This window comes from Sorex araneus, chromosome 10 (genome assembly GCF_027595985.1).
Source record: "Sorex araneus isolate mSorAra2 chromosome 10, mSorAra2.pri, whole genome shotgun sequence".
Classification (NCBI taxonomy): Eukaryota; Metazoa; Chordata; class Mammalia; order Eulipotyphla; family Soricidae; genus Sorex; species Sorex araneus.
In genome coordinates, this window is record NC_073311.1 from 47613659 (window position 1) to 47640135 (window position 26477).

Genomic DNA, 26477 nt, shown 5'->3' on the forward strand with positions numbered 1-26477 from the left:
GCCTGGCCCCGGGCAGGCTATAGGAGAGCAGGGACATTGGATGAATGACTGAACACGTAACCAGCATGTCGGGAGAGTGAGGCTGGGGGCCAGCGGGGGGGAGGAGGGGACACATGGCCCTCCCCCGAACTTCAGGCAGTCAGACTCTGTGTGACGGCTCTGCTGGTGTGAGGGGAGAGGCGCCTTCCAGAAGGGGGCCCCTGTTTAATGACCGAGCAGAGGGCGTCTGTTGGCTGACGGCCATGCTGCCCTCCTTCTGATACCATTGACCACTGCTGTCCACTGCATGCAAGTCCAGCCTGCACACTGTTCCCCTCGTAGCGTGGCCGTTACCTGTAATGCCTGCGGTCAGAGGCTGCACGGCTGGCCGGCGGCGTGGGGCGGGAACGCCGGTAGAGGGGGGAGCAAGGAGCCGAGCGTGGACGTGCTGGGCTGGCAAGGGCTGCTCCTGCATACGTCAGCCCAGATGTGGACAGAGAGGAGAGTCCTGGTGGCAGGGGGCCCTGAGTGTGGGCGAGTCCAGTGAGAGACTCTGGCTCGCGCTCTGCGTTGGGCAGAGTTGGGACCCCAGGCCAGCCCACCCCACCCTCCTAGCCAGTTGTGCTTCCCTTGGTGGGTGTTAGGAAGGGTGGCAGCTGGGGGTGGAGGGGGTCCGACCCAGGTGTCAGCAGGGCAGGAGACCCTGCAGTGGGCCCGGACCCCCAGCCCAGTGGACCCTGGGAGCATTGACCCTCCCAGAGGTTCCCTCCTTTGCACGACCCCCAGCTGCCTTCCTTGAGGCACTTCCACACTCGGTGGTCTCTCAGAGGTTCCCGGCACTTGGAAAGGATGTGTGGGCTCACTTCCTGAAGGCAGGGGTGGTGTGTGTGTGTGTGTGTGTGTGTGTGTGTGTGTGTGTGTGTGTGTGTTTGTGTGTGTGTGTGTGAGAGAGAGAGAGACAGACAGACAGACAGACAGAGACAGAGACACAGACACAGAGAGAGAGACAGAGATGCAGAGAGACAGAGAGAGAGAGAGAGAGACAGACAGACAGACAGACAGACAGACAGAGAGACAGACAGACAGAGACAGAGAGACAGATAGACAGAGACAGAGAGAGAGAGAAGTGAGAACAGGAGACAGAGTTCACTACAGTCCTTTCTATTGAGAGGGACTTAGATTTCAAAGAGTTTTATGTCCTCATGTAGTTTCAGAATTAAAAGAAAAAAACCCTCCCTCCCAATTTTTTTTTTCTTTTTGAGTCATACTTGGTGATGCACAGGGGTTATTCCTGGCTCATGCACTCAGGAATTACTCCTGGCGGTGCTCGGGGGACCATATGGGATGCTGGGAATTGAACCCGGGTTGGCTGAGTGCAAGGCAAACAAACGCCCTACCTGCTGTGCTATTGTTCCAGCCCCTCCCTCCCAAATTTAAAAAATTTTTTGTTAAACAAAATGCTGACCATCTCTCCAACACTAGCTCAAGAGACACGTCCTGTTCAGGGCTGTGATGTCCCGCCGTGAGTGTTTGCTGGTGGGGGGTTGGGGGGACTCCCTGCCTTTGCCCCTCAGATCTTGCCTAGCAGAGAGACAGAGAAAAGAAGGGTCTGGGGTCCTCCCTTTGCCTTGCAGCACCCCAGGCTGAAGTTGCTGATCTCTTGCCATCAGCCAAGTTCACGTCTCTTAACCCTCCCAACCAGGTGTTTTGACTGGTAGTGTTTGGAGACAAGGAACTGGCTTGGTGCTTAAACAGGCCGACCAGATCCTAGCTCGTCCCAGCTCTGGCCCATCATGGACTTTATCAGTCTGCATGGCACAGGCCGGAGTCCCGCCAGCCCCACTAGGTAGCCGTCAAGCCCCACCTGACGTCCACTTGTTCTGTCTGACCCTGGAGTTAATCCTCACAGGCTGATTTCTCGGGGAGCCATGGACTCAGGCTGGAGCCAGAAACTGCTCTTTGCAGGAAAAGAAAAACTAGACCTAGGCCTTACCCAGGGCTTTGGGGTTCTCGTCTTTCTCACGGAAAAAAAATTCAGAAGTGGCTGCGCAGTGAAGTGAAAATAGATTTTATTTGGAGGTTTTGAGGAGGGAGGGAGAGAGAGAGAGTAACGCACTCGAGAGAGAATGAGAGCTTCTCCAAAGGCGGAGAGAGGCCCAGGACACATCTCAAGACAGGAGATGGGGGCTGGAGCGATAGCACAGCTGATAGAGTGTTTGCCTTGCACGCAGTCAACCCGGGTTCGATTCCCAGCATCCCATATGGTCTCCCGAGCACCACCATGAGTAATTTCTGAGTGCATGAGCCAGTAGTAAGCCCTGTGTATCGCTGGGTGTGACCCAAAAAGCCAAAAAAAAAAAAAAGACAGGAGATGCAGGTGGCACGTGTACTCAGGCACCACATGTGGTTGGCCATGGGGACACCAGCAGCACATGGGCCCGGGCAGCGTATGTGCACACTTCCTTGGTTCAGGTTGACTTTTTTTTTAGGGTTTTCACAAGCTGCCCCCTGAGGGCTTTCTAGCTAGATAAGAGTCTGGTTGCTAGGGTGGTTGCCAAGGGGTAGAGTTGTGACGTTGTCTTTTGAACCTCTTTTTCTTCACCTTTGTTCCTGCTGGAGCTTCTCTTGGAGTGTGGGTCCAGCCTTCCCAGGTTTGGGCTAGCTCCAGGTAAAGTCTTATCAGGACTTAATTCCTGAGCTCACAAGGTGGGTCCTGCCTCCCTTGGGGCTGGGTGGATAGTCATCATCATCATCATCCCGTTGGTCATCGAATTTCTTGAGCAGTCTCAGTAACGTCTCCATTCGTCCTAGCCCTGAGATTTTAGAAGCCTCTCCTTACTCATCCTTCCCAACGATACCACATTGGAGGCTCTTTCAGGGTTGGGGGAATGTAGACCCAGCTTGTTACTGGTTTTGGTATATGAATACGCCACAGGGAGCTTGCCAGGCTCTCCCATGCGGGCAGGAAACTCTCGGTAGCTTGCCAGGTTCTCCAAGAGGGAGAACTAGGCTATAAGATGTTGCTTCTGGGAGCTTAGTTTTATAGTCTCTGGATGTTGGCCATTGGTGGGATTACACAGTGCCAGGGGCAGTCTCTGGGTGTGGCCGCCTAGCTACTGGAAAATGGGGAATCTGGGTAGAAGAGGCCCAGTCCTGATCCGAGCAACCTTGGAGGTCTCAGCCCCAGGTCCCACACACCTGGGTTCCTCTGCCGGTTCCTTCATGCGTGAAGTTCGTCCGAACATGTTGGAGAGGGGCCTTGAGCATGGCTGTGGCTAGGCTCCGGAGGTCTTCAGCCATGGGAGCTCTGCTTGGGGCAGGGAGGGAAACTGAAGCCCACCCCCTCCGAGGGACGCTGGGGAAGACAGCCAGGCGCGGGGGCAAGAGACTCTCTGCGTCGCTCTCTTTCAGGAGTATGGATATTACTCCCCAGGAATCCCATTGCCATGGGGGTCTTTCCCTGTCCAGCTGCCTACGTCAATTTTTTTCTTCCTCTGTGCGGGGCTGGGGCCGAGATCCATGTGCCGGGCACATGCTAACACTGAGCCCGCATCCCATCCTCCCACCGTTTTGACATGCTGAGTGTAATTGCTAAGGATCTGGGTACTGAGGCCAAGAGACTGGGTTTTCTAGATGACTCTGGGCGGTTGCTAGATTGTTCACCTAAGGGCCACCCCAGTTAGCACTCCCTTCAGGGAAGAAAGAGACACAGCTTTACCATTTCCACACCCGCACTGGGCGTCATCACCGCTCAAGTCTTGGTTACTCTCAGGGCCTCATTACTTGTTTCTTTTGTGCATTCTTGTGTAACTAAAAAAAAAACTGTTTATGCTTTTTGTGGGGGCTGGAGCAATAGCACAGCGGTTGGGCGTTCGCCTTTCACGCGGCCGACCCATGTTCGAGTCCTCCGCCCCTCTCGGAGAGCCCGGCAAGCTACCGAGAATATCGAGCCCGCGCGGCAGAGCCTGGCAAGCTACCCGTGCGTATTGGATATGCCCAAAACAGTAACAATAAGTCTCTCAATGAGACGTTACTGGTGCCACTCGAACAAATCGTTGAGCAACGGGACGACAGTGACAGTGACAGTGATGCTGCTTGTGTGTTATTTTTATTATTTTGGAGGCCATACTTGGCAGTGCTCAGGGCTTACTCCTGACTTTGTGCTCAGGGATCTTTCCTGGCAGGGCTCAGATGATCATATGGGGTGCTGGGGTTTGAACCCGGGTTGGCCATGTGCAAAGCACCCTGCTCCTTTAAAAAAAAAAAAGGAAGACTATTAGAGACATTAGTGGAAGGCAGATATCATGCGTTCACTAGGTACCCAGTGGAAGGCACGGGATGCGTGGCACAGAGGGGTGTTAGACTGTCGCTAACGGGTTCTCCGACAGGTGCTGTCTTAGGGCAGGACCTCAGAGATGAATGAGGGGCCCGACTGCTCAGCAGAGAGGCAAGCCACAGCTGTAGCAGAGAACACGATCCGGGTCCGAGAGCCGTGATTCCCTGAGCATTGCAAAGGCGGCGGTCCCTGCCTAGCTGGGAACACGGAGAAGGAACTTTAGGCTGAGCACAGAGCAAGATGTCCAGAGACGCCGGGTCCCTGAGAACACTTGGTGTTTGTGCCCCTGATGGGGAGGAGACGGGGCCATGGCAAGAGGTGTTAGTAATGAGCTCGTGGTCCCATCGCACAAAACAGACGCAGCCGTTTCTGGGGCACATCATTCCGGACTCTCTCCTATCCACCTTTCTCTCTGCCTTCCCTCTCCTTGACTTTATTCTTCACTCTTCCCTCTCTCTGGCTATTGTGTCCTCTCAGCTGTGTTCAAAGGCAGGACAGGAAAGTACCAGCATCCCTCTTCCCCCCCTTCCTCCCTGTCTTTCTGTCTCCCTCTCTCCTTCCTGCCTTCCCTCCCTTCCTCCTTTCCTTCCTTCCTCCTTTCTTTCCTTCATTCCTCCCTTCTTTTATTTCTTCTTTCCCTCCTTCCTTCTTCCTTTTCTTCCCTCCTCCCTCCTTCCCATCCTTCCTTCCTTCCTTCCTCCCTCCTTTCCTTCTCTCCCTCTTCCCTTCCCTCCTTCCTCCCTCTCATCCTTTTCCCTCCCTCCCTCCCTCCTCCCTCCCTCCCTCCCTCCCTCCCTCCCTCCCTTCCTCCCTTCCTTCCTTCCTTCCTTCCTTCCTTCCTTCCTTCCTTCCTTCCTTCCTTCCTTCCTTCCTTCCTTCCTTCCTTCCTTCCTTCCCTCCCTCCCTCCCTCCTTCCCTTTTTGGGATTACAACAAACAGTGAGATGAACATGCCCTCAGATAGGCACCCTGGACTCAGTGTCTACTTCCAGGTTGAGTGTGTGTGTGTGTGTGTGTGTGTGTGTATACACACATATGTATACATATATATACATATATATATATAATACAAAGTAGGGCAATAGTTTTCTGTGAGTGTCAGTTTACTCTTTCCCTCCTTATCAAAGTCCACTCTGTCTCCCTGTTTTCACAGCCCCACTGTTTTCGGGGGGATGGGGGGATGGGGGAACAGTGTGTTTTGAAATGAGAGGGGGAACTGGGAGCCTCTTGTGTTTCTCCCTCTTAGTGGGTTTCTTTTTCTTGCCTTTAACAGATGAGGAAAAAGAAAATAATAGAGCATCCAAGCCCCACTCCACGCCAGCGACTCTGCAATGGTAAGTGTCACTCCCAGCTCAGCCTGGGCGGGGGGTGAAACTCCTGTGTCTCTCCACCCACCGCAGGGGCTACTGTTCCACGGACAGTTTGACACCATCGTGGAGCCCAAACACCATGAGTTTAATTTGCAGCAGTGTGATAAACGCTCGATGTCTGCAATCCGGAGACTCGAGTTTTCTTTCCTTTCATCAGAACCCTGGGGCGAGGGTCGGGCTCTCCATGGAAGGTACCAGTGCACTGGAATGCGCTCGCTTAGGATAACCAATGGCGTTGCCGCAAGTGGTAGAAAGCACAGATCTGATTTCTTACGTTGGAGCGATGACTATGAGTCTTCCAACAGCTGTAGCATGAAGAGAAACGATCTCCTTGGGGCGAGTGGAGGGGCGGGGAGCTTCTCTTAATATTTACAGGCCTCTCCGAGCTGTCATACTCCGTGATGTCTGAGCGACTGCATGCATGTTTGCTCTTTCTTTTTATTTTTTATTTTTGTCCGAGTGAGTCCTCCCGCTGGGAGCTTTATTTCACTTAGCAGCTACATCGCAGCTTTCACACTGGTGCTCTCGGTGCCGTGACTCCAGCCCTCAGATCTTGTCAATGAAGGGCGGCCGTGAGATCGCCCGCAGTGAAGCTCAGCAAACACAGCGGGAAGAGAGGGGCCGGCCGAGGAAAGGAACTCAGGCACCGTGCTCGGGTCTCGTGCCCAGCACCCAGGGGGAGCCTTGCCCTACTCTTTGACACTGTCCCCACTGGCCAAGCCTTCTTCCAAAAGCACCCAGCCCCCAAGGGGCGAGAGGTGGCTCGGGCACTTTATGTGCAAAGCCCAAGGTGGGCGTGAAAAGGAGGAGGAAAACGGGCAGGAGGGAGAAGAGAGGGGATCCAAAGAGGAAGCACCTGGGCTTTGCTGAGCAGATACGAGAGTCGAAGAGTCAAGAGTTCCTTGTCTAATCCGTCCCAGGGGCGAGGGACGCTTTCAGGAAGTAACTGGATCCCCGGGAACAGGCGTGGCAGCCCTCCCTAAGCTCCCTGGCCACCAGAGTCGCTCAGGATGTTTTGGGGCGCTCCCACCCCAGCCTTCTGGCGGCTTTCCATCACTGCGTCCCCTCCCGTCTATTCTCATGGCATTTGCTGCTTTTTGCTTTATTGAAAATTCGACTCTGCTCCCCTTGTCAAATTTCCCCCGTGCCCTGCCCCCCCCCACCCCACCCCCGAATCTGCGTATCACGATTCCTGTTGTGCTCAGACTGTGAGGGTTGTGGCAAAAGGACCGGTGGGGGTGAAGGGGAGCTGACGGGGACATACACTTTAATAACTGAGCAGATCAATTTTTTTCAGGAAAAAAAACTTTGAAAGGGGCTAAAGAAAAACACCCTCTTTTTCTGTGTCCGTTTCTCTGGGGTTTGTGACTCGGGTGACAAAAGGACCACGGCCGGGGCAGTCCCTTCAGGATCTGCCACGTCTTTGGCTCCCGCTCTGCTGTTTGGGTGTGACTCAAGACAAGGTCCCTGAGCTGTCTCCGAGATGGGCTGTTCACCTCTGCACTGGTCGGGACTCCTAAGGCGCCTGGACACCCCAGGTGTGGTGTGGGCGCCTGGTCAGTCCTAGCGGCCCCCACTCGGCGGCGGGGCTTCCTGCTGGACAGCGGACACAGCATTTTCCTCTGCCCCTGAGTGTGTGAGGCAGCCACTTTTCTACCAAAGGTCACGTAGATCATCCAGGAAAACATTTTTATCTCCCGATCGCAGAGTGTGTCGGGGGTCGCACAGCTGTGTCGCTATCTCTGCCTCTTCTGCACGTCCCCGTTCAAGGCCAATGCAGATCTGAGAACTGGCCCATTTCAGGCTATCAAAAGTTTACCAGGTTGGGGCTGGAGCGATAGTACAGTGGGTAGGGCTTTTGCCTTACACGTGGTCAACTTGGGTTCGATTCCCAACATCCCATATGGTCCCCTAGCACCGCCGGGAGTAATTCCTGAGTGCAGAGCCAGGAGTGACCCCTGAGCATCGCTGGATGTTACCCAAAAAGCAAAACAAAAAAAGGGGTGGGGACTGGAGCGATAGCATAGCAGGTAGGGCGTTTGCCTTGCACGCGGCCGACCTGGGTTGGATTCCCAGCATCCCATATGGTCCCCTGAGCACCACCAGGGGTAATTCCTGAGTGCAGAGCCAGGAGTGACCCCTGTGCATTGCCGGGTATGACCCAAAAAGAAAAAAAAGTCACCGGGTTGTTCGGACATCAAGTTGTCCTTCCATTCCCTTTATATTTTTGCCTGGGGGTAGAGATGAGAGGCGTTTGGGGCCACCCAGAGTGCTCGAGGCTACTCTGGGATCCGGGCCTGGGCGATCAGTCCCGGTGGTACCCGGCGATGTGCAGTGGTGAGCCCGGGCTCAGCACACAGAGCACACGAGTGGTGGGGAGGCGTCTCTCTGTCTCCGAGGCTCCACAGGCCACAGAATTTCCGCCAGTCCGTCGGGAAGCGGGAGCTGAGCGGCCACTCTTTGCTGGACTCAGGAAATGCAGCAGTGGACTGGAGTCCGGCACGGCTGGCAAGGAAGGGGAATTGTTTGTCACATCATCACATTCATGAGACGCAGGCGGGGACCCCACCCTGGCCCGTCCTCTGTGTCATCGAGCGTTGATCACACTGGGCCTGACCACCGGCCCCGTCAGAAGCTGCCGTCTCCGTTGGCTGATGGTAGTGGTGACCTGGAAGGGGATGTTCTTGCTGAGAAGGTGACACTGTCAGAATTGGGGGCCCAGAGAGCCGCGTCTCCCAAGGCAGACTGAGCAGAGAGGGGGTGTCCGGGTGGTTTATGGGGCGGCCCCCTAAGTGTGAGGTGAGGGGTGCTGGAATCAGCAGAGTGTGTGCGGGGCTGCCAGGAGGCTGCACACAGGCTTCTGCTCCCTGGGGGAGTTCTGGTCCCCCCCTAATTGGCCCTTCCTAGATGGCTGGGATGGAGGAACGGGTCCCCTCAGAATTCCCTTCCCTGTACCTTGCCTGGTCTGAGAAGGCCGCCCCTCAAAGCTCTTCTAGGAGATTAATTTAGGGACAAAAAATATCATCTGGGGGTTCAGCATTCTAGATTACTAGGAGATCTGCTCAAGGGGGGAATTCCACCTAAGGGCGTATCGCTTTCTCCTTTCCTTAGCTAGCAAGCCGTTTAAACAAGCATATTAAGTTTACTTCTTACTTCTATGAAGACAGTGAGAGATACATTAGGCTTAAGGGTGGCTCTTCCTGGGGTCGTCTCGCTACAGACCCCAAACTACAGTCCTTGGGCCAGGTGAGTCTTTCCTAACCCCAGCGGGGTCCTTGTTCAGTTACTTCTTTTTGGGTCATGACAGAGTTTGTTCCATGACTGTGCTTATTATACTTATTATACTTCTCTGGCACTTAGCTTGTCCCTTTTTGATGCCAGAGTAGCTTACAGCTTGCCCTGGTTTCATCCAAGTCCCTCACTGGAACCCTTCTTTGTGGGGGGGGTGTTAGGAACTAAGAGCAACTGAGGCTTATATCAGGTAAATGTGATAGATGCCCAGAAGTAAATATTATTTGGAGTCAGTTAACTCCCGTGTTACAAAAGTCACACCCACAGACTGCCCCCGGCGCCATGTAATCTCATCAACGGCCAAGATCCAGAGACTAAAACAAAGCTCCCGGAAGAGAGTGGTGCAGAATCTCTCACGGCAGAGCCTGGCAAACTACCCATAGCGTATTCTATATGCCAAAAACAGTAACAATAATGGCGTCCTTCCCCTGACCCTGAATGCGACAGGGACGAAGGGAGACATTACTGGTGCCCGCTCGAGCAAATCGATGAGCAACAGGAAGACAGGGATACAGTGATATAGTGACAGTTAGAAAGGCATGGCATCAACTGTTCTTCCTGTGTCTATACAAAAAAGAACACTGCAAAACCATGCCAAGGACATAAAAGAAAGAGAAAAGCCAATACCAGATTCGGAGTGCCTGATGGAATTGGTGTGCCCCGGGAGCACTGTAGTGGGAGTAACTCAATAAACCTAAGCTCCCTGCGGTGGAACAAAAACAAACCAATGTTATCCAACACTTTCCTTCCACTTCAATAGGACCCCCGCATCAGGCTTCAGAGTCTCCTGGGGGCCCCCTGAGTGCGACCTCCAGCTGCTGTGTCACGCAAGGGTGGCAGATGACCCATAGCCTTCCTCCTCCATGCTGTGTCCTGGCACTTTAGGGCTCCAGCAGGAGCACCCTGTTCTAGGGTGCTGCCCCTAGGCGCCCAGGGGAGGCAGTACTGGCCTCTCCCTGCACAGTCCACACCTGCCCATCCTGCAGGCGCTGCCCAGAGCTCATCCTCACCGGTCCCCCGAAGGGTCCCATGACCCACCCGCCAGGCGCTCTTTGGCACCCCTGCAAAAGTGAAGTGCATCTTCGCACCAGGCACAGGAAGTGCTCCCAGGAGCACTGCGAGGGCTGCACCCCCTCACGTCTGTCCCCCAGCAGAGCACACAATGCTTCCTCAGAACCCAGCCCTGGCCCTGACCCCCTCCCCGCCAGGGGCCCAAAACGGGGTGCCTCGGGAGAGTAAGGGGGTGGCGGGGAGGGAAGACTCCAGCCTCTGCCACGAGGCTGCTCTGCCCAGAGTGCTCGGCTGAGCAGCAGCAGCAGCAGCAGCGGCACCCGGGGCGCGGGTGAGGAGCCAGGAGCCGCCTCCCTCCCGCCCTTTCCCCCACCCCCCCTCCAGCACCCCAGAGACTGTCCTCCCTGTGTTTATAACATACACCGCAGCCGCCAGGCAGCCCGAAATAATCAGGGCCACGTGATCGGGAGGCCTCTCCCAGCAGAAAACAGGCAAATATTGTCGAAGTGCCTTTGGCCAAGCCCTTTTCCAGCCTCCCGGGTCACGAGGTTAGTGCCCCCCCCTCGCTCCCCCTGGGGACCGGGGAGCCACTGCTGGAATCCCGGCGTACAATGACGCCTATTCACAGGAGGATCTGGGCACGAAAGCCCCAGTCCCTCCCTCCCGGCCTGCCTGCTGCCCGCACACGCCCCTCTCCCCACTCCCAGCCCTGATCTTACTCACCTCCTGCCACCCTGTCACCCCCGGCTCGCCCAGAGCCTGCCCGGTCAGGTCTGGAAGACCGGATGGACAGTCCCTGGTGGGGCGGCCGAGGGCGTGGGGGAGGGCACGGCATTTTCTTTCCTTCCGAAGGCGTGAAAAGGAGGTCTGCGATGGTTGATAGACTTTGCATATCTCAGATTCGTATGAAGAGCGTTTCTGCTTGAAATGCCCTCAGATGCCTCTGGTTTAAAATTCACTTGGGGCTGATTTAAAGGGCCTTTTAAAGTTGTCGAGGCGGATCGTGATTCCCTGACCAGGCCTGATACACTGCAGACTTTTTAATCTTATTCGATTTCTTTTCCCCCTTTGGGTGGTGGGGACTGGAGCGATAGCACAGCAGTAGGGGCGTTTGCCTTGCAGGTGACCGACCTAAGTTCAATTCCTTCATCCCTCTTGGAGAGCCCAGCAAGCTACTGAGAGTATCCCGCCCGCATGCAGAGCCTGGCAAGCTCCCTGTGGCGTATTCGATGTGCCAAAAACAGTAATAGCAAGTCTCACCATGGAGACATTACTGGTGCCCGCTCGAGCAAATCGATGAGCAACGGGATGACAGTGCTACAGTGCTTAGTTGGTGGTGGGGTGTGGGGGACATGGTGCATGTGAGGTATGTAATCCAGGGCTTCTTACATGCACACCCTGTCCACCACCGACAGGACTCCTCTGTCCTGACTTGGTTCTTTTTCTCTCCCCCCTGCACCCCTAACTTTATTTGCAAGCATTGTGGTTTGCAAAGTTGTTCATGATGGTCTGTCCAGGCATTCAGTATTCCCACACCAACCCCACCGACACTGTCATCTTCCCTCACCATTGTCTCCATTTTCCCAACCACCCCCCGAGCCTGCCCCTGATAGCAGGCCCACAGTGATTTATTTTCTATTGCTTGTTTACCATTAAATGGCAAAAAGAACGATCAAAAATTATTTCCGTAGAAGAAAATTTGTGCAAATGATTGCATCTCACCATGGGGACTCTGAGCCCTTGTCTGAAGGGCTTTACTGAGCTGTTTTTGCAAGCTAAGCCTCTGTGTTAATGATTTTTGTTGGTCAGGTTTGGTTGCCTTCTGCGTTACATCCCGTCCAACCTGATGTGCTGCTACCAGGATGTCAGTGTTGTAGAGTTTGGACTTGTCACGTGGCCTTGTTTGTGTGTTCCCCCCAAACCCAGAATATTCAGCTGGGCAGTTAACTGGGCACTTACATGTTTAACTGGGCATGGCGGCTGGATCTTCTGCCATGGAACCTGCAAGTTGGGTCTAAAGGCATAAACTGTCCCTTGCCAGGACAAAAGTGCACGTACCAAAAAAAAAAGAGGGACAAGAAGCTGAGAGGGCTGAGGGGGTGAGGCTTTATCTGCCCTGGTCTTTGTGGGATACACTCAGACCACTGTCTGGCTCTTAGAGCAAGCCCCCCACAGCTGCCCACTCCGATAAGCCCCTTAGCAAGTTACTGTGCCCATTTCTTTTTTAAAAATCAGCTTTCTTTTGGTTGATAAAAGAAAAGCATTCTGGACAGTTTCCCCAAGGAACGAACAGAGAGGAGGATGCTTGGAGCTGAAGGCCCGTGTGGAAGTGTCAGAAAATGCAGAGCGAGGACGCAGAAGGGACAGTTGGGCAGGGCGTGAGAAAGACGTGCGCCATCATGCAGTGCCGGGAGGGATCTGCCTCCCGTTGCTCCGGGGCCCCACCAGCCCCCCAACACCTGGCGAGGAGGTGTCGGAAGATGGACCGCACGGACAATGGCTCGTGCTGGCTCCTCGGCTGAGTTCATTATCTCCCCATAATAGGCTCGGCTCAATTCAAATATGATCAAGTTGTTAAGTAGAAAATCAGAAAGTGGAAGAAACAGGGAATTGTGTGTGTGTGTGCGTGTGTGTGTGTGTGTGTGTGTGCACGCGCGCGTGCGTGATCATTATGAAAACCCAGGTAATAATGGAGCTTATTGTTCACCGAGTCAGGCTAATGAGACCCTCTCCAAGTGCGGAGGACAGGGGGAAGTTTCATCCGATATGAGGAGAAATAATTAACGGCCTTTCTTGCCGCCCCTGCCTCGCTCGGGGAAGCGGACATTCCAATTAGCAACCCCGGCGGACACGCGGACCCTCTGGATCTCGTGAGGAGGCTGGGGCGGCGCCGTGACGTTCTTCCTCTTAGAGAAACTCATCAGGCGTCTGAGGTCCCCTGCACGCCAATTACATTTCTCCCCGCATGGACCTTATTAAAATGCTTCCTAGTCATAAGCCGCCCCGATGCCTTGAGACGAGGAAGCTCGAACGAGGAAAAAGCGTCTCTGGCCGTCGGGCCGTTTGGGCCGTCGGGCTCCCAGAAGGTGCAGGCCTTCAGCGGGTGACCACTGCATTAGCCGGCTTGCAGAAACTCACGCAGGTGCTGAGGCCCATCTCATTCCAACGGTCCGTTGCTGCTAGGGGCTCCTGGAATGGGGGCGATGATTTTAAAACCTTGATCTCGGCGGCCGGAGAGATGGCACAGCGAGGCGAGACCCTTGCCTTGCTGACCCGGCACCCTGGGTGGTGTCCCAAGCTTGCCAATGGCAATCCCTGAGCAGAGAACCAGGAGTGAGCTCTGAGCACTGCTGGGTGTGGCCCCCCCTAAGCCAAAATAAATAAAATAGAACAAAACTTTGGTCTTGAAGCTTTTATCTTGGGGGAGTCACACCCGGATGTTTTTTTTTTCTTTTGATTTTTGGGTCACACCCGGCGATGCACAGGGGTTACTCCTGGCTCTGCACTCAGGAATTACTCCTGGTGGTGCTCGGGGGACCATATGGGATGCTGGGAATTGAACCCGGGTTGGTCACGTGCAAGGCAAATGCCCTACCTGCTGTACTATCACTCCAGCCTCACACCCGGATGTTTTTTGATCCCCCTCTCTTGGTCAGGTTTAATGGACAAACATGCCATCAGATTGACATATGGAAACTGGTTCAGAGGGCGTAAGTATACTAGTGAGCAGTGAAGAAGAGGGGGACTGCCCCGAAGTGGGTGCCCTTTAGCATCTCCCTTCTCCCGAGCAGTTGGGTCTCCTGCCTCTGTCAGTCACAGACGGAATTGGAACTCCTGTTCCGCCATTCAGCCCAGAAGCCCTAATGCTTCCCTTCGAGAGACACCCTAAAATGTTCACCCCCTCCTTCAGCCCCTGTTGCCTGAGCTGCTGGCGCAGCCCTTAACTGGTGCGAGGTGAGTTATTCACATATTTCGCATATTCACCTTGATCCGATGTATGATATCCTTGTGTCCATCCATTCATTCTCTCAACAAGAACTACCAGCATCTCTATGCCAGGCCTCAGCCGTCCACCTTGCTCGTCCCCCAGAGAGGTGCCAGTAGGACCTTTTCAAAGGATAAGAGTGATCCCATCACCTCCCAGCAGCCCAAAAGCCTCAGTGACTCGCGCTCATTCCCAAGGAGTGTGTGACTTCTGTCTGGGTTGAAATACAGGCCCCCAACCAAAGCTACGCTTAGGAAACTATTATCGAAGCGAAGACTATGACAACTTTATTTTGTGATTGAGTGGTTTGGGGTTTTTGTTTGTTTTAAGGGCCACACCCAGCGACGTTTAGGGGCTACTCCTGGCTTTGCACTCAAGAATCACTCCTGTCGGTGCTCAGGGGGCCATTATGGGGTGCTGGGTCGGCCATGTGCAAGGCAAATGCCCTACCTGCTTCTCTCCCCCACCCCACATTCCTGCGCCAAGTTCCAGGAAACCCACGTTCTTTGTGTGTCCATCAGTCTGGAAAATGTTCTGCTGTACAATAGTCTGAAGAGTTGAAGCCCAAGACTTTTTCAAGGTACTGCTTAGCGGAACAGTCAGGGCCACAGGAAACCTAGGCAATGCAGGCATATGTTTTTATGCTCCTCTCAATACAAATGGAGCATTTGCATTCTTATATGATTGCCATGTTAGTTATTGTACTCCAAATGGCTTTACGTTATTATTCATTACTGTTGTTATTGGACTGGACTAGAGCAATAGCACAGTTGGTAGGGCGTTTTGCCTTGCATGCAGCCGACCCGGGCCTGATTCCTCTATCCCTTTCGGAGAGCCTGGCAAGCTACAGAGAGTATTTTGCCCACACGGCAGAGCCTGGCAAGCTCCCCGTGGCGTATTCGAAATGCCAAAAACAGTAACAACAAATCTCACAGTGGAGACATTACTGGTGCCCACTCCAGCAAATCGCTGAGCAACGGGACGACAATGCTACAGTGCTACTGTTGTTATTGGTCAGATTATTAGTCCTGTAACATCCCAGGAGCACAGCTGCCGAGTCTCTATCTCTCCAGCTCTCGAGAAGCACCAGTCTATTTCCTCCCGAACCTCGCCTCTGCACAGTAACTCTTCCCTCTGCGTCGTATTCTCAGGTAGCATCGAAAGATTCCTGCACTTGCCTCTGCCTGGCTCTTCCCTTTGGGACCCTCCTTCACCAACTTCCTGTCCTTTTCTCCTCCTTTCCTCCCACACTCCAAACTTCGGGCCATGCTCATCACATCTTTGCCATTCTCCTGGCTGGCGCCCCTCCTCCAAACTGGGCGCAGTGCCCAGTGGTCGGCTTATTTAACACTTTTGCCTTTGGGGGCCATACCTGCTGGTGCTCAGGACTTACTCCTGGCCATGCTTGGATAGTTAGTGGTTTCGAGAGACAAACACCCTACTCACAGTTTCCCCAGGGAAAGGAGTGTCATTCTCTCAGCCTTGGTGTCCCCATTTAAAACCTGGCGAAAGGGGCTGCCATTGCTCCAGGGCTATCTTCAACTGCGTCTGCGAGGTGATAGTACTTAAATCACTGTCACTGTATCACTGTCATCCCGTTGCTCATCTGTTTGCTCACGTGGGCACCAGTAACGTCTCCATTGTGAGACTTGTTGTTACTGTTTTTGGTGTATCGAATATGCCACGGGGAGCTTGCCAGCCTCTGCCGTGCGGGTGGGATACTCTCAGTAGCGTACTGGGCTCTCCAAGAGGGTCAGAGGAATTGAACTTGGGTCAGCTGTGTGCAAGGCAAACGCCCTACCCACTGTGCTATCGCTCCAGCCTTTAATCTTTCTTTCTCCTTTATTTATTTATTTATTTATTTTTTGCTTTTTGGTGTCACACCCGGTGATGCACAGGGGTTATTCCTGGCTCTGCACTCAGGAATCACTCCTGGTGGTGCTCAGGGGACCATATGGGATGCTGGGAATTGAACCCGGGTTGGCCGTGTGCAAAGCAAATGCCCTACCCACTATGCTATCGCTCCAGCCCCAGTACTTAAATGTTCTTAAAAAAAATCTTCATGCATCATTTCTTTTTATTTTGTTGTTGGGTTATTTGGGGTATTTGTTTGGGGTTCCTCCTGGCTCTGCCATCAGGGATCACTCCTGGTGGTGCTCAGGGGATCTTTATGGGGTGCCAGGGATCGAACTTGGGTCAGCCATGTGTAAGGCAAGCACCTTGCCCACTGAACTCTCTCTTTAGATCCTTAAATATTCTTATTTCTGGGCAATGCTCCCTCCCTGGACGGGCAGCAAAGGGAACTAGGGCATAGATCGTATCTTATGTCAACACGGCAGTCTGCAGGACCCAGGCAGGGAACAGAAAAATAGACTGGGTGGAAGGAAAATGGGGAGGAGTGAGGCCGCGGGCCAAGCGGGGGGCATGCGTCCCCCTGGCCAATTGTTGCCGTGCGGGAATATGGGCCCAGCATTGCCACATCTCAGCCTTTTCAAAAGGAGCCAGAAATCCAGATTCATCAGCAAAATGTCCTGAATTTCAGAAGTTGGGCCAACAGTGTGCAGGCCAAACAAAGCAGGCCTGTGAGACCCCAATTTGTGAAAACGGTCTCATTCACATGGCCCCAGCACGTTCGTGCGCAAGCTGGTTATTTGGACCTTTGAACTCACTTTCACAGAGAGAAGCGACTCTGTGAAGGGCTCGAGCGGGTGGGGGGCTCCCGGCGAGGCTAGGAGATGGATTCCTGTCTGTTACCCCCCTCGCCCACCAACCCCTGCCCGCCACACACACACACACACATATACACACACAGACATTCATACACACATATACTCTGTCTCTCACACACACACACACACAAACACTCTCTCTCTCCCACACACACATACACTCTCTCTCTCACACACACACACACTCTCATACACTCACTCACACACACACACACACACACACACACACACACACACACAGAGCTCAGGATAGTCCCAAGGAAGCGCACTTGGAGCTGGCCTGGTGAAGGTGGGGATGCGTGGACAGACCAGTTCGAGGGTCCACTCATTGCTGTTTCCGTAATGTCCCGGGCAGAGCCAGGCCCTGGGATGAAAGGTCACCTGAGTCTCACTAACCCTCTGTCCATCACTCAGCTGTTGTGTAGCCGCAGACACCCCGGGGCCGCTCCAGCCCCCGGCAGGTGTGAAGATCTCAATACATAGTTATGGGATGAATCTAAGGCCCAAGCCAGCTCCCCGGCATTCATTATTGAGCCCCTGGTGTGTGCCAAGGAGATAGGAGTGAATCAGACACTGGCCCGGTGTCCGGGAATTACTTGAGGAGAGAGATGGCCTAGATTAAAAGCCCAGAAAGGATTGCTTAAACGGTTTCCTGGAGCTGATCTAAAAATTGACCAGGTTTCCTCTGTTCCCTTTCCCGGAAGAGCAGGGGATGGGTGAAGTGAGCTGGGCTCCGGCCTCCTTCCTCCTCCTGAGCCCTCCCTCGCCTCTCGCCCCGACTCTGGGCTACATCCACCCACAGGGCCGGGCCCTGCCACGGCTGCTCTGAGCCACTTTCCCCGTGTGGTGGCGAGAGGCCAGTACCCGCCGCTCTTTCAAGTGGGCACCTTGGGAGGCCGTGTCCTCATTCCACTGGAGTGACGGTGGCGCTGGACCGCTGCTTTGGCGAGCGTCCTCGGAGAAAGTTAGAAGCCACTGGGGGGACATTTATTTCGTCGCTTTAGAATTAATTGTGTCTTGTTTTTTTGACTCAGAAAGAAAACAAGAAAGAAATGTTGGGAGAAAAGGGTTATTCTTAGTTTCAAGTGACTTTGGGCAGTTTTCTAAAATCCAGTTTATGATCAAAGGAGAAATCTTTGCTGCCGGTGACTCATGGAGCCAGGACCCTGAAGACAGTGGGGGGGGGGTCTAGAAAGGGGTGACCGTCATGGGGGGGAGTAGCTTGGAGGAACCCTCAAATGTGGATAGGAGGCAGGGGTCCCAGTGAGACCTACATTCTGGGGTTTGATTCACGTGGGAAAATGATCTGTGAATCTCGTAAATCTCATTCAATCTTGGCTTTTTATTTTGGGGACCACACCCAGCAGTGCTCAGAAGCTGCTCCCAAGGTGTTTGGGACCATGCACTGCCAGAGTTCAAACCCAGGCCTCCCACATGAAAAGCTCATGCTCCGGCCATTCATTTGAGCTCCTCCGTGACCTTCGATCTGCTTTATTATCACAGAGCCTCAATCTAGCACAGATTTAAGACCTATAGGTGTCCCCCAAATTGATTTGTGGGAGGAAAAATGGAGAAAGACAAGGAGGAAGAGGAGGAGAAGGAGGAATAGGAGGAGAAGGAGGAGGAAGAGGAGGAGGAAGAAGAGAAGGAGGAAGAGGAGGAGAAGGAGGACGAGGAGGCCTGACATCTAAGTCCTCCTTGTGCCTCTGAGAGTCACAGTAAGCTTATGAATCAATGTCACCTGCAAAGGAAACTCAAACCAGGGGTTCGAGAAATATACCCAAGGCCACCAAGCCAAAGAATGACTGAGTTGGGATTGAACTCCAGTGGAAGGCTGCTACCCCCTGAATCCCTTACCTTTCCCCACCAGGAAGGCGGAGTGTCTGGCAGGGAGGGTGAGCCTGGGGAAAGCTCCCTCCTGAGCTCCCACACCTCTTCACTTAACCGGTTGGTGGTAGCCAACCACTGGTCTTCCTGGCCATCATATGCAGCTGCTCTTATTAGCCAAGAAGCTCCAAGGTTTGGACACTGGGTAGAAATGGCTCCTCGAGGGGCTAGAGAGATAGTACAGTGGGGAGGGCACTTGCCTCGCATGAGGCCAACCTGGGTTAGGATTCCCGGCATCCCATAATGGTCCATCCAGTCCTGAGTGTAGGGCCAGAGTAACTTCTGAGCATTGCTGGGTGTGGCGCCAAAACAAAAACCAAAAAACCAACACACAAGAGAGAGAGAGAGAGGAGAAGAGAAGAGAGGAGAAGAGAAGAGAAGAGAAGAGAAGAGAAGAGAAGAGAAGAGAAGAGAAGAGAAGAGAAGAGAAGAGAAGAGAAGAGAAGAGAAGAAGAAAGAGAAGAAAGAAAGAAAGAAAGAAAGAAAGAAAGAAAGAAAGAAAGAAAGAAAGAAAGAGAGAAAGAGAAAAAAGAAAGAAAGAAAGAAAGAAAGAAAGAAAGAAAGAAAGAAAGAAAGAAAGAAAGAAAGAAAGAAAGAAAGAAAGAAAGAAAGAAAAGAAAGAAGTGAAGAAGTGCTGGGGGGGAAAGGAAGCTCAGATAGAGAAGGGACCACCAAGTAAAGGGTGCTTGGAGGGCCCATTCGGGATGGGAGATGCGTGCTTAAAGTAAGACTGCACTTAATACCTGCATTGCAAACCACGACACCCTAAAGGAGAGAGAGTAAAAGGGAATACGCCTGCCACAGAGCCGGGGGTGGGGGTGGTGGGAGAGATACTGGGAACACTGGTGGTGGGGAATGGGCACTGGTGGAGGGATCGGTACTCGATCATTGTATGACTGAAACGTAATCATGAAAGTTTGTAAGTCTGTAACTGTATCTCACGGTGATTTATTAAGGAAAAAAATAAGAAAGAAAGAAAGAAAGAAAGAAAGAAAGAAAGAAAGAAAGAAAGAAAGAAAGAAAGAAAGAAAGAAAGAAAGAAAGAAAGAAAGAAAGAAAGAAAGAAAGAAAGAAAGAAAGAAAGAAAGAAAGAAAAGGAAAGAAAAGAAAGAAAGAGAAAGAAAGAGAGAAAGAGAGAGAAAGAAAGAAAAAAGAAAGAAAAAAGAAAGAGAAAGAAAGAAAGAAAGAAAGAAAGGAAGGAAGGAAGGAAGGAAGGAAGGAAGGAAGGAAGGAAGGAAGGAAGGAAGAAAGGAAGGAAGGAAGAAAATGGAAAGGAAAAATAAATGGCTCCGGGAGAGAGTCTGGTCGGCTGACCAAAATTCCCGCAGAACTCAGCAGAGTTTGGGGCGGGGTGGGGGTGGGGGGGTGGGGGCGGTGGTAGAATATGACTTCTCTGGAACATGGTCAGGCCAATGAGGCACAGAAGGACAGGGGATTTGGGCCGGAAAAGTGACCTGCGTGCTGACTTGCCCTTCCCACTGCATGCCCCCTGCAGCTCACCTTGCCATCTGCAGGAAGCACGTTGTGCCCGGCCCGGCTGGCTCTGGGGAGCAGAGTTCCTCGTCCTTGCGTGCCTGCGGGCTTCTCACGGCCCCTTTCTCTCCCCAGGTTGGAGGAGAACTACGAGATCGCGGAGGGGGTGTGCATCCCCCGCAGCGCCCTCTACATGCACTACCTGGATTTCTGTGAGAAGAACGACACCCAGCCCGTCAACGCCGCCAGCTTTGGGAAGGTGGGTCCCGGGGCGCCCGGCTTTCTCTCTCCCCTTTCCTGAGGGCAGGTCATTTGTGTGCGGTTTCTCCTCGCCTGAACACGGAGATCGTGTCTCTAACATTACGTGTGTAACTTTTGCTGCTGAGAGTTTGAATGCTTGCAAACCCATTAATACCAAACTACACGCTAAGACATCAAAAGTAATAATACCAAAGCCATTTTTTTCCCTTTTAAACAGTCAGGATTGTTCAAGTGCAGTAAAAGAAGAGGTGACTTTAATTTGAATTTCCCTGGTAGGAAGTTGGAAGACTGGGGTGGAGAGAAAAACTTAGGATTTGAAAATGGGACAAAAGCAGGCATTCTGGAGGGGGACGGGCAGCGTGCAGGGCCTTCCCTCGGTCCTGAGGGCAGGGCGAGCGCCAGACGGTCACAGAGTGACCAGAGGGCTTTTCCCAAAGGCAGTGGCAGCCTCACGTCAAGCGTTGGTGAGCAGGTGAGTTTTCTGTCCAGCCTTGCAGAATCCAGGCTAGCGAGTCGCTGTCTGAAGGACTCAGAACCCGTGGCTGTAATGGCACCCAGAGGTGGGACCCAGCACCTAGGTGGGTGAAGAGGGTGCAGGGGAACCTCGAGTTCTTAGCACCCTAGCAGGGGGAGGAGTCCCACGGACAGGGCCGGAGCTGCACAAGGCCAAGTGTCCAGGAGAGCTGGGGCTCTCGGTCAAGGCGTTCGTTTGGCTTCTCATTGCACAGGGACTTGTGAGGATGTGAGTCGGTGGGAGGAAATGTTCCAGAACCACAGACAGCTGCCAGGGCGCCCCCATCCCAAGCCTTCCTGCTCTGGCTTCCTCTCTCCGCCACAGAGGGGGCTCCCTGGGTGGGGGGGGGGACTCTCACACACACACACACACACACACACACACACACACACACACACACAGAGCCCATCTCCAGCGCCCAGATGTGCAAGCGGGTTTCTCTGCTGACTTCATGGCAAGACCTTTATTCCCCTTGGAGAAACGGGGTTGGTGGCCTCAGAGATGCTCTCCGCAGAGCATCTTCCCGTTTCTGGAGGGGAGCCCGTGTCCCTGCCGGTACCCCCCCCCCGCCCCCACCAGGAGCTGAAAAGGGACTCCCTGAAGATTCTAAACGGACCCTTTTCTGCCACTTCTTTTTTTTAAATTTTTTTAAATTTATTTTTTAATTAGTGAGTCACAGTGAGGGTACAGTTACAGATTCACACATTTTCGTGCTTGTTTTTCCCTCATGCAATGTTTAAGAGCCCATCCCTCCACCAGTGTCCATTCTCCACCACCCATGAACCCAGTATCCCTCCCACCCCCCAGTCCCATCCCCCCACTCCACCCTGCCTCTGTAGCGGGGCATTCGAATTTGATATCTATCTTTCCTTTTGGGTGTTGTGGTTCCAAATAAGGGTATTGAGTGGGCATCCTGTTCAGTTTCTAGTCTACTTTCAGCACGCATCTCCCTTCCCGCTTCTGCTACTTCTTTTATGCCCCGGAGGGCAGGGGAAACCGGTGAGGCACTGCGGGCTGAAGCCCAGGGGCCTGGCATAGGTTCCCTTTGGAATGGGGTTCCCTCAGGCAAGAAAAAAATTTCGGTGAGGAGAAAGAAGCTCGTGAGAGGAGAGAGTTTCATGTATGGACTCAAGTTAAATCAGGCATGTTGGGGGTGTAAATTCTACAGGGTGTAAATTTTTTTTGGGGGGTCGCAGTCTCCCCAGCAGTGCTCAAAGGCTCAGGGGTTCCCTCCAGAGCTGGACTCCAGTGCACAGGCATGAGGGTGGGTGTCGGGACTTCCTGCCCCCCTCATGGCACTCAGGAGTCTCTGGGGGGCTGCTCCCGTGTTCCTTGGGGGCGGGGCGGGGCGGGGGGTGGGGGCTGTGTGGTGCCAGGATCTGAACTGGGTTGGCAGCCTGCGAGGAACGTACCTTAGCCCCCGTGCTGTCGTTTCTTGCCTAACTCTAGATTTTTCTCTGTGAGACCAACAAATGCTTAGTCCTACAGACTACGCTGTCAATTTCCCTCTCCTTCCTTGTTACGTGAATGATCGAGTAATGGTTTGAGGGTGTTGGGGGAGGGAGTGGGGCTCTAACGCAGTGTTGAGGGGGGGTCCCGGGGCCTCTCCCAATGGTGCTCAGCCAAATGGGCCAAATTTATTCCTCGACGTTCAGGTGTTGCGGTGCTGCGGGGCCAGCAGGGGCACACCCAGGGTGCGCGGGGTAGGGCCCAGGCAGCCATGCAGTGCCTGGGATCTACCTTGGGTCCTTGAACCGTGACTCCCGAGCTGCCAGCGATTGGACTGTTTGGTGGACACAGCCCTGGTGTGACCTGTCACTGCCAGCCGTCCTCAGACTTGTGCCGGGCCGCAGTGCAGAGGGGTTGGAAGCCGCTAGTCTGCTGCTGGGTGAGAGCTGCGAGGCCCCAGCTTGAGTCCCGGGCGCCGGACGTACCCCATGCAGGGAGCACTGGCTCCCCGGCTCTGCCAGGCTAACCCCAATCACCAAACGCTAGACCCTCCTACAAGGTGGCCTTGGGTGGTGGCCCCTTCCCTATAATTCAGCTCCGTGGGTGCTGCAGCCACATTGCCGAGGACGGTAGCCACGTGTCACTATTGGCCAGTGGAGATGGAACGTCCATGATCACGGCCACCCCTGTCCTGTGCCAGGGACACAGGAGCTTCCGGAGCCAGAAGCGAAACTCGGCGTCCTCTTGGCTTTGCACAGAGTGGGCCCTGCAGTAGACTGACTTCACAGTCTGACACCCCAAACACCCCCGGGGCCGGTGGTCTTCTGCTCCCCCATGCCTTGGAGCCTCACTGGCTCCCTGTGCTCCAGTGCTCCACAACCAGGCCCACCCCACCCCTGGGCTCTCCTTCCTCTCTCCTCACTCCTTGCTCTCCTCCTCCTGGGACTCCTCCACCAAATCTCCTCAGCTCCTCCGCCCGGCCCGGCTGACCCCCCAAATGGCTCCACAAGCTCTGAGAGTGACTGGACCAGCTGCTTCTGGGATATCCCCAGGGAGGGGAACAGCCAAATGTCAAACGTCTCCCGGATAGTGGAGAGAGCAGAGATGACGCCGAGGGCAGCAAAGGGCCCAGTGCGGGAGCTCCCTTCGGCACCGACACCAGACTTGGGGGTTTTCCTTGCCCTCTCCCCACCGCCTGCAGAGCTCAGAGGTGCCACTGAGGCGGGGTCGGGAGAGGGGAGTGAAACCCCAGACACATTTGCTCTCCCTGCAGCTGCCATGAGGAGAGAGAAGGAGGGAGAGGGACAGAGAGAGAGAGAGAGAGAGAGAGAGAGAGAGAGAGAGAGAGAGAGAGAGAGAGAGAGAGAGAGAGACGCAGCCGCTATTGTGGCCACACGACCTCATATATCTTCATTCTCAGCAATGGAAAACAAATTATCAAATGCTTCCTTTCCAGCAGGTCCAACTCTGGGAGGGGGGAAACTCCAATAATAGTGAGTTTTTTGTTTGAATGTAATCAAAGTAAAGAGAAAGTAAAGTGAAATTTATCAGCTACACAGGCGGGGTGGAGGGCTGGGGGGATGAGGGGGTGGGGGGGAGGTTTACTGTGGTTCTTGGTGGTGGAATATGTGCACTGGTGAAGGGATGGGTGTTCGAGCATTATGTAACTGAGACTTAAGCCTGAAAGCTTTGTAACTTTCCACATGGTGATTCAATAAAAAAGAGAGAGATAGAGAGAAAGGAGAGATGAGAGAAAAGAGAGGAGAGAAGAGAGAAGTGAGAGGAGAGAAGAGAAAAGAGATGAGAGAGGAGAGAGGAAGAGAGTGGGGGAGAGAGGAGAGAGGGAGAGAGGAGAGAGGGAGAGAGGCGGGAGAGAGGAGAGAGGGAGAGAAAGAGGAGAGAGAGTAGAGAGAAAGGGAGAGAAAGAGGAGAGAGAGGAGAAAAGAGAAAGAGAAGAGAAGAGAAGAGAAGAGAAGAGAAGAGAAGAGAAGAGAAGAGAAGAGAAGAGAAGAGAAGAGAAGAGAAGAGAAGGAGGCAGAAGAGAGAGGAGAGAAGAGAAGAAAGAAAGAGAGGACAGAGGGGGCGAGAGAGAGAGGAGGAGAGAGAAGAGACGAGAGGGAAGAGAGTAGAGAAGAGAGGAGAGAGAGAGAAGAGAGGAGAGAGAAGAGAGGAGAGAGAGAAGAGAGGAGAGAGAAGAGAGGAGAGAGAGAGAGAAAGAGAGAGAGAGATAGAGAGGGCAGTTGTTCAGGGAACCCTTGTCACCGTGTGCCCCCTCTGAGCAGAGCCGTCCCAGCTTCAGGGTGCATCTGTGGAGCCTTTCACGCAGGGTCTCTGAGGCCCCCAAAGAAGGAAGAAATGAACAAAACGAGCTCGGCGCTGGTCTCTCCAGCCGTCTGAGCAGGTTCGGGTGAAACAGAGCCCAGCAACGGGGCTCCTGGTGGCCCCTGCCTGGGTCTCCCTTCGCCTCCCTCGCCCCACCCACCCCCAAGCTGGCAGCCGGTTCTGCTGGTGAGGGCAGCGGCCGTTGCTGCCAGGAAGACCTGCCGTGGCCCAGCCCTCTGGGCTTGGGGCTCCCGGAACCGCCGGAGCTGCTGCTCTTCGTTGGCCCGGTCCGGTTCAGGACACAGAGAGGTGCTCCAGGCTGGGTCGCTTTCCATGCCCCTGTGCCCTCGGACATATCCTGGCCCTCGGATGGGTGATAATTCCTCTCCAGGGTACTCCAGGGGTAAAGCAGGGTGGAGTGTCTGAGGGCTTTTCTTGGGGGGTGGGGTGGGTTTCATCAAGGTGCCAGGGATCAACCCCAGGACTCTTGCATGTTATCACTCAATTAGGAAACCCAAGGAAAGAAAACACTGACCATGGCTCAAAGTGGCCCCACTCTGCTCTCACCCTGGTCCCTTCCCTGGCTTCTTTTTCCATTTTCCTTAGTACAGTTGAACTATTCTATATTATAGCAAATGACTAATTACATATATATGTATATATACATATACATATATATATATACATATATATATATATACCTCACAGCCAAGTGACTAGTGATGACATGAAAGCCATATCTAAGAATATATCTACAAGATCATCACATCCTCTCTAAGCAAGTGCCTCTTAAACTTTTTTCTTCTCGGGGCCCTTTGTCACCTGAGAAATTTTTGCATGGCCTCTGGGTCTACAGGTATTGAAAATGGACTTACAGGCGCAGGGGAGGTGGGTCAGCGTGCTGGGTGCATGTGTGCGAGGCACGGGTTCAATCCTGCCACTGCATGGTCCCCATGCACCCCAGGAGGGCAGGGCATAACCCAGATACAAAGATTAGAATAGCACTGTAGCACTGTCGTCCTGTTGTTCATCGATTTGCTCAAGTGGGCACCAGTAACGTCTCCATTGTGAGACTTGTTGTTACTGTTTTTGGCATATCAAAGATTAGAATAGGGATTAAAAAAAAACACAAACTAATTATAAAGGAATTTTTTTTTTTTTGCTTTTTGGGTCACACCCAGAGATGCACTGGCTCACGCACTCAGGAATTAAATTACTTCTGTTGGTGTTCAGGGGACCATATGGGATGCTGGGAATCGAACCCGGGTCGGCCACGTGGCAAACGCCCTACCCACTGTGCTATCGCTCCAGCCCCAGGAATTTTTGTTAACGGGCTGGAGAGATAGAACAGCTGGCTGGGCGTTTGCCTTGCGTGTGGAATCCGGGGGTGCTGGAAGAAAGTACCGGGTTAAGGTGCTCGCCTTGTACAAGGCTAACCCAGTTCTTTACCCAACACGGCAGATGGTGCCCTGAACCCTGCCAAAAGTGGGCCCTGAGCTTAGCCAGGAGTCGGCCTTCAGCACTGCCAGGTGTGGCCCACACCTGTACCCCCTGAGGAGAGAGGAATCTCTCCCGGCCTCTGGTATTGGTGGTACTTGAAGCCCAGAGCTCCAAGACATACCTGTGGTCTCTCAGCCTGGCTGATGGGAAGGAAGGAGACCAACGCCCGAGGAAAAGCCAGCCCCAGCCCCAACTACCCACAATCGCACGTCCCCTAGGGAAGAGGCAGAGCTGACGCAAACTACCCAGACACGTATCCCCTCCCCCAGGCTCCCTTGCTCTGCCCCCGCCCCCCAGATTCCATATCTTGTGTTTCCCACCTCTTGTGGCACGAGGCGTGGGAGCACAGACACCAGACAGTCCGGGTTTGA

General features: G+C 53.6%; 1 protein-coding gene across 2 annotated transcripts in view; it reads left to right on the top strand.

Moving 5' to 3' along the window:
• RFX4 (regulatory factor X4) overlaps positions 1–26477 on the top strand; it is a 164243-nt gene that overhangs the window by 45802 nt on the left and 91964 nt on the right. For both annotated transcript variants that reach the window (XM_055118642.1, XM_055118641.1), the window contains exons 3-4: positions 5588–5648; positions 20196–20319. In XM_055118642.1, coding sequence (XP_054974617.1) covers positions 5588–5648; positions 20196–20319 — 185 coding nt within the window. The remainder of the gene's footprint in view (positions 1–5587; positions 5649–20195; positions 20320–26477) is intronic.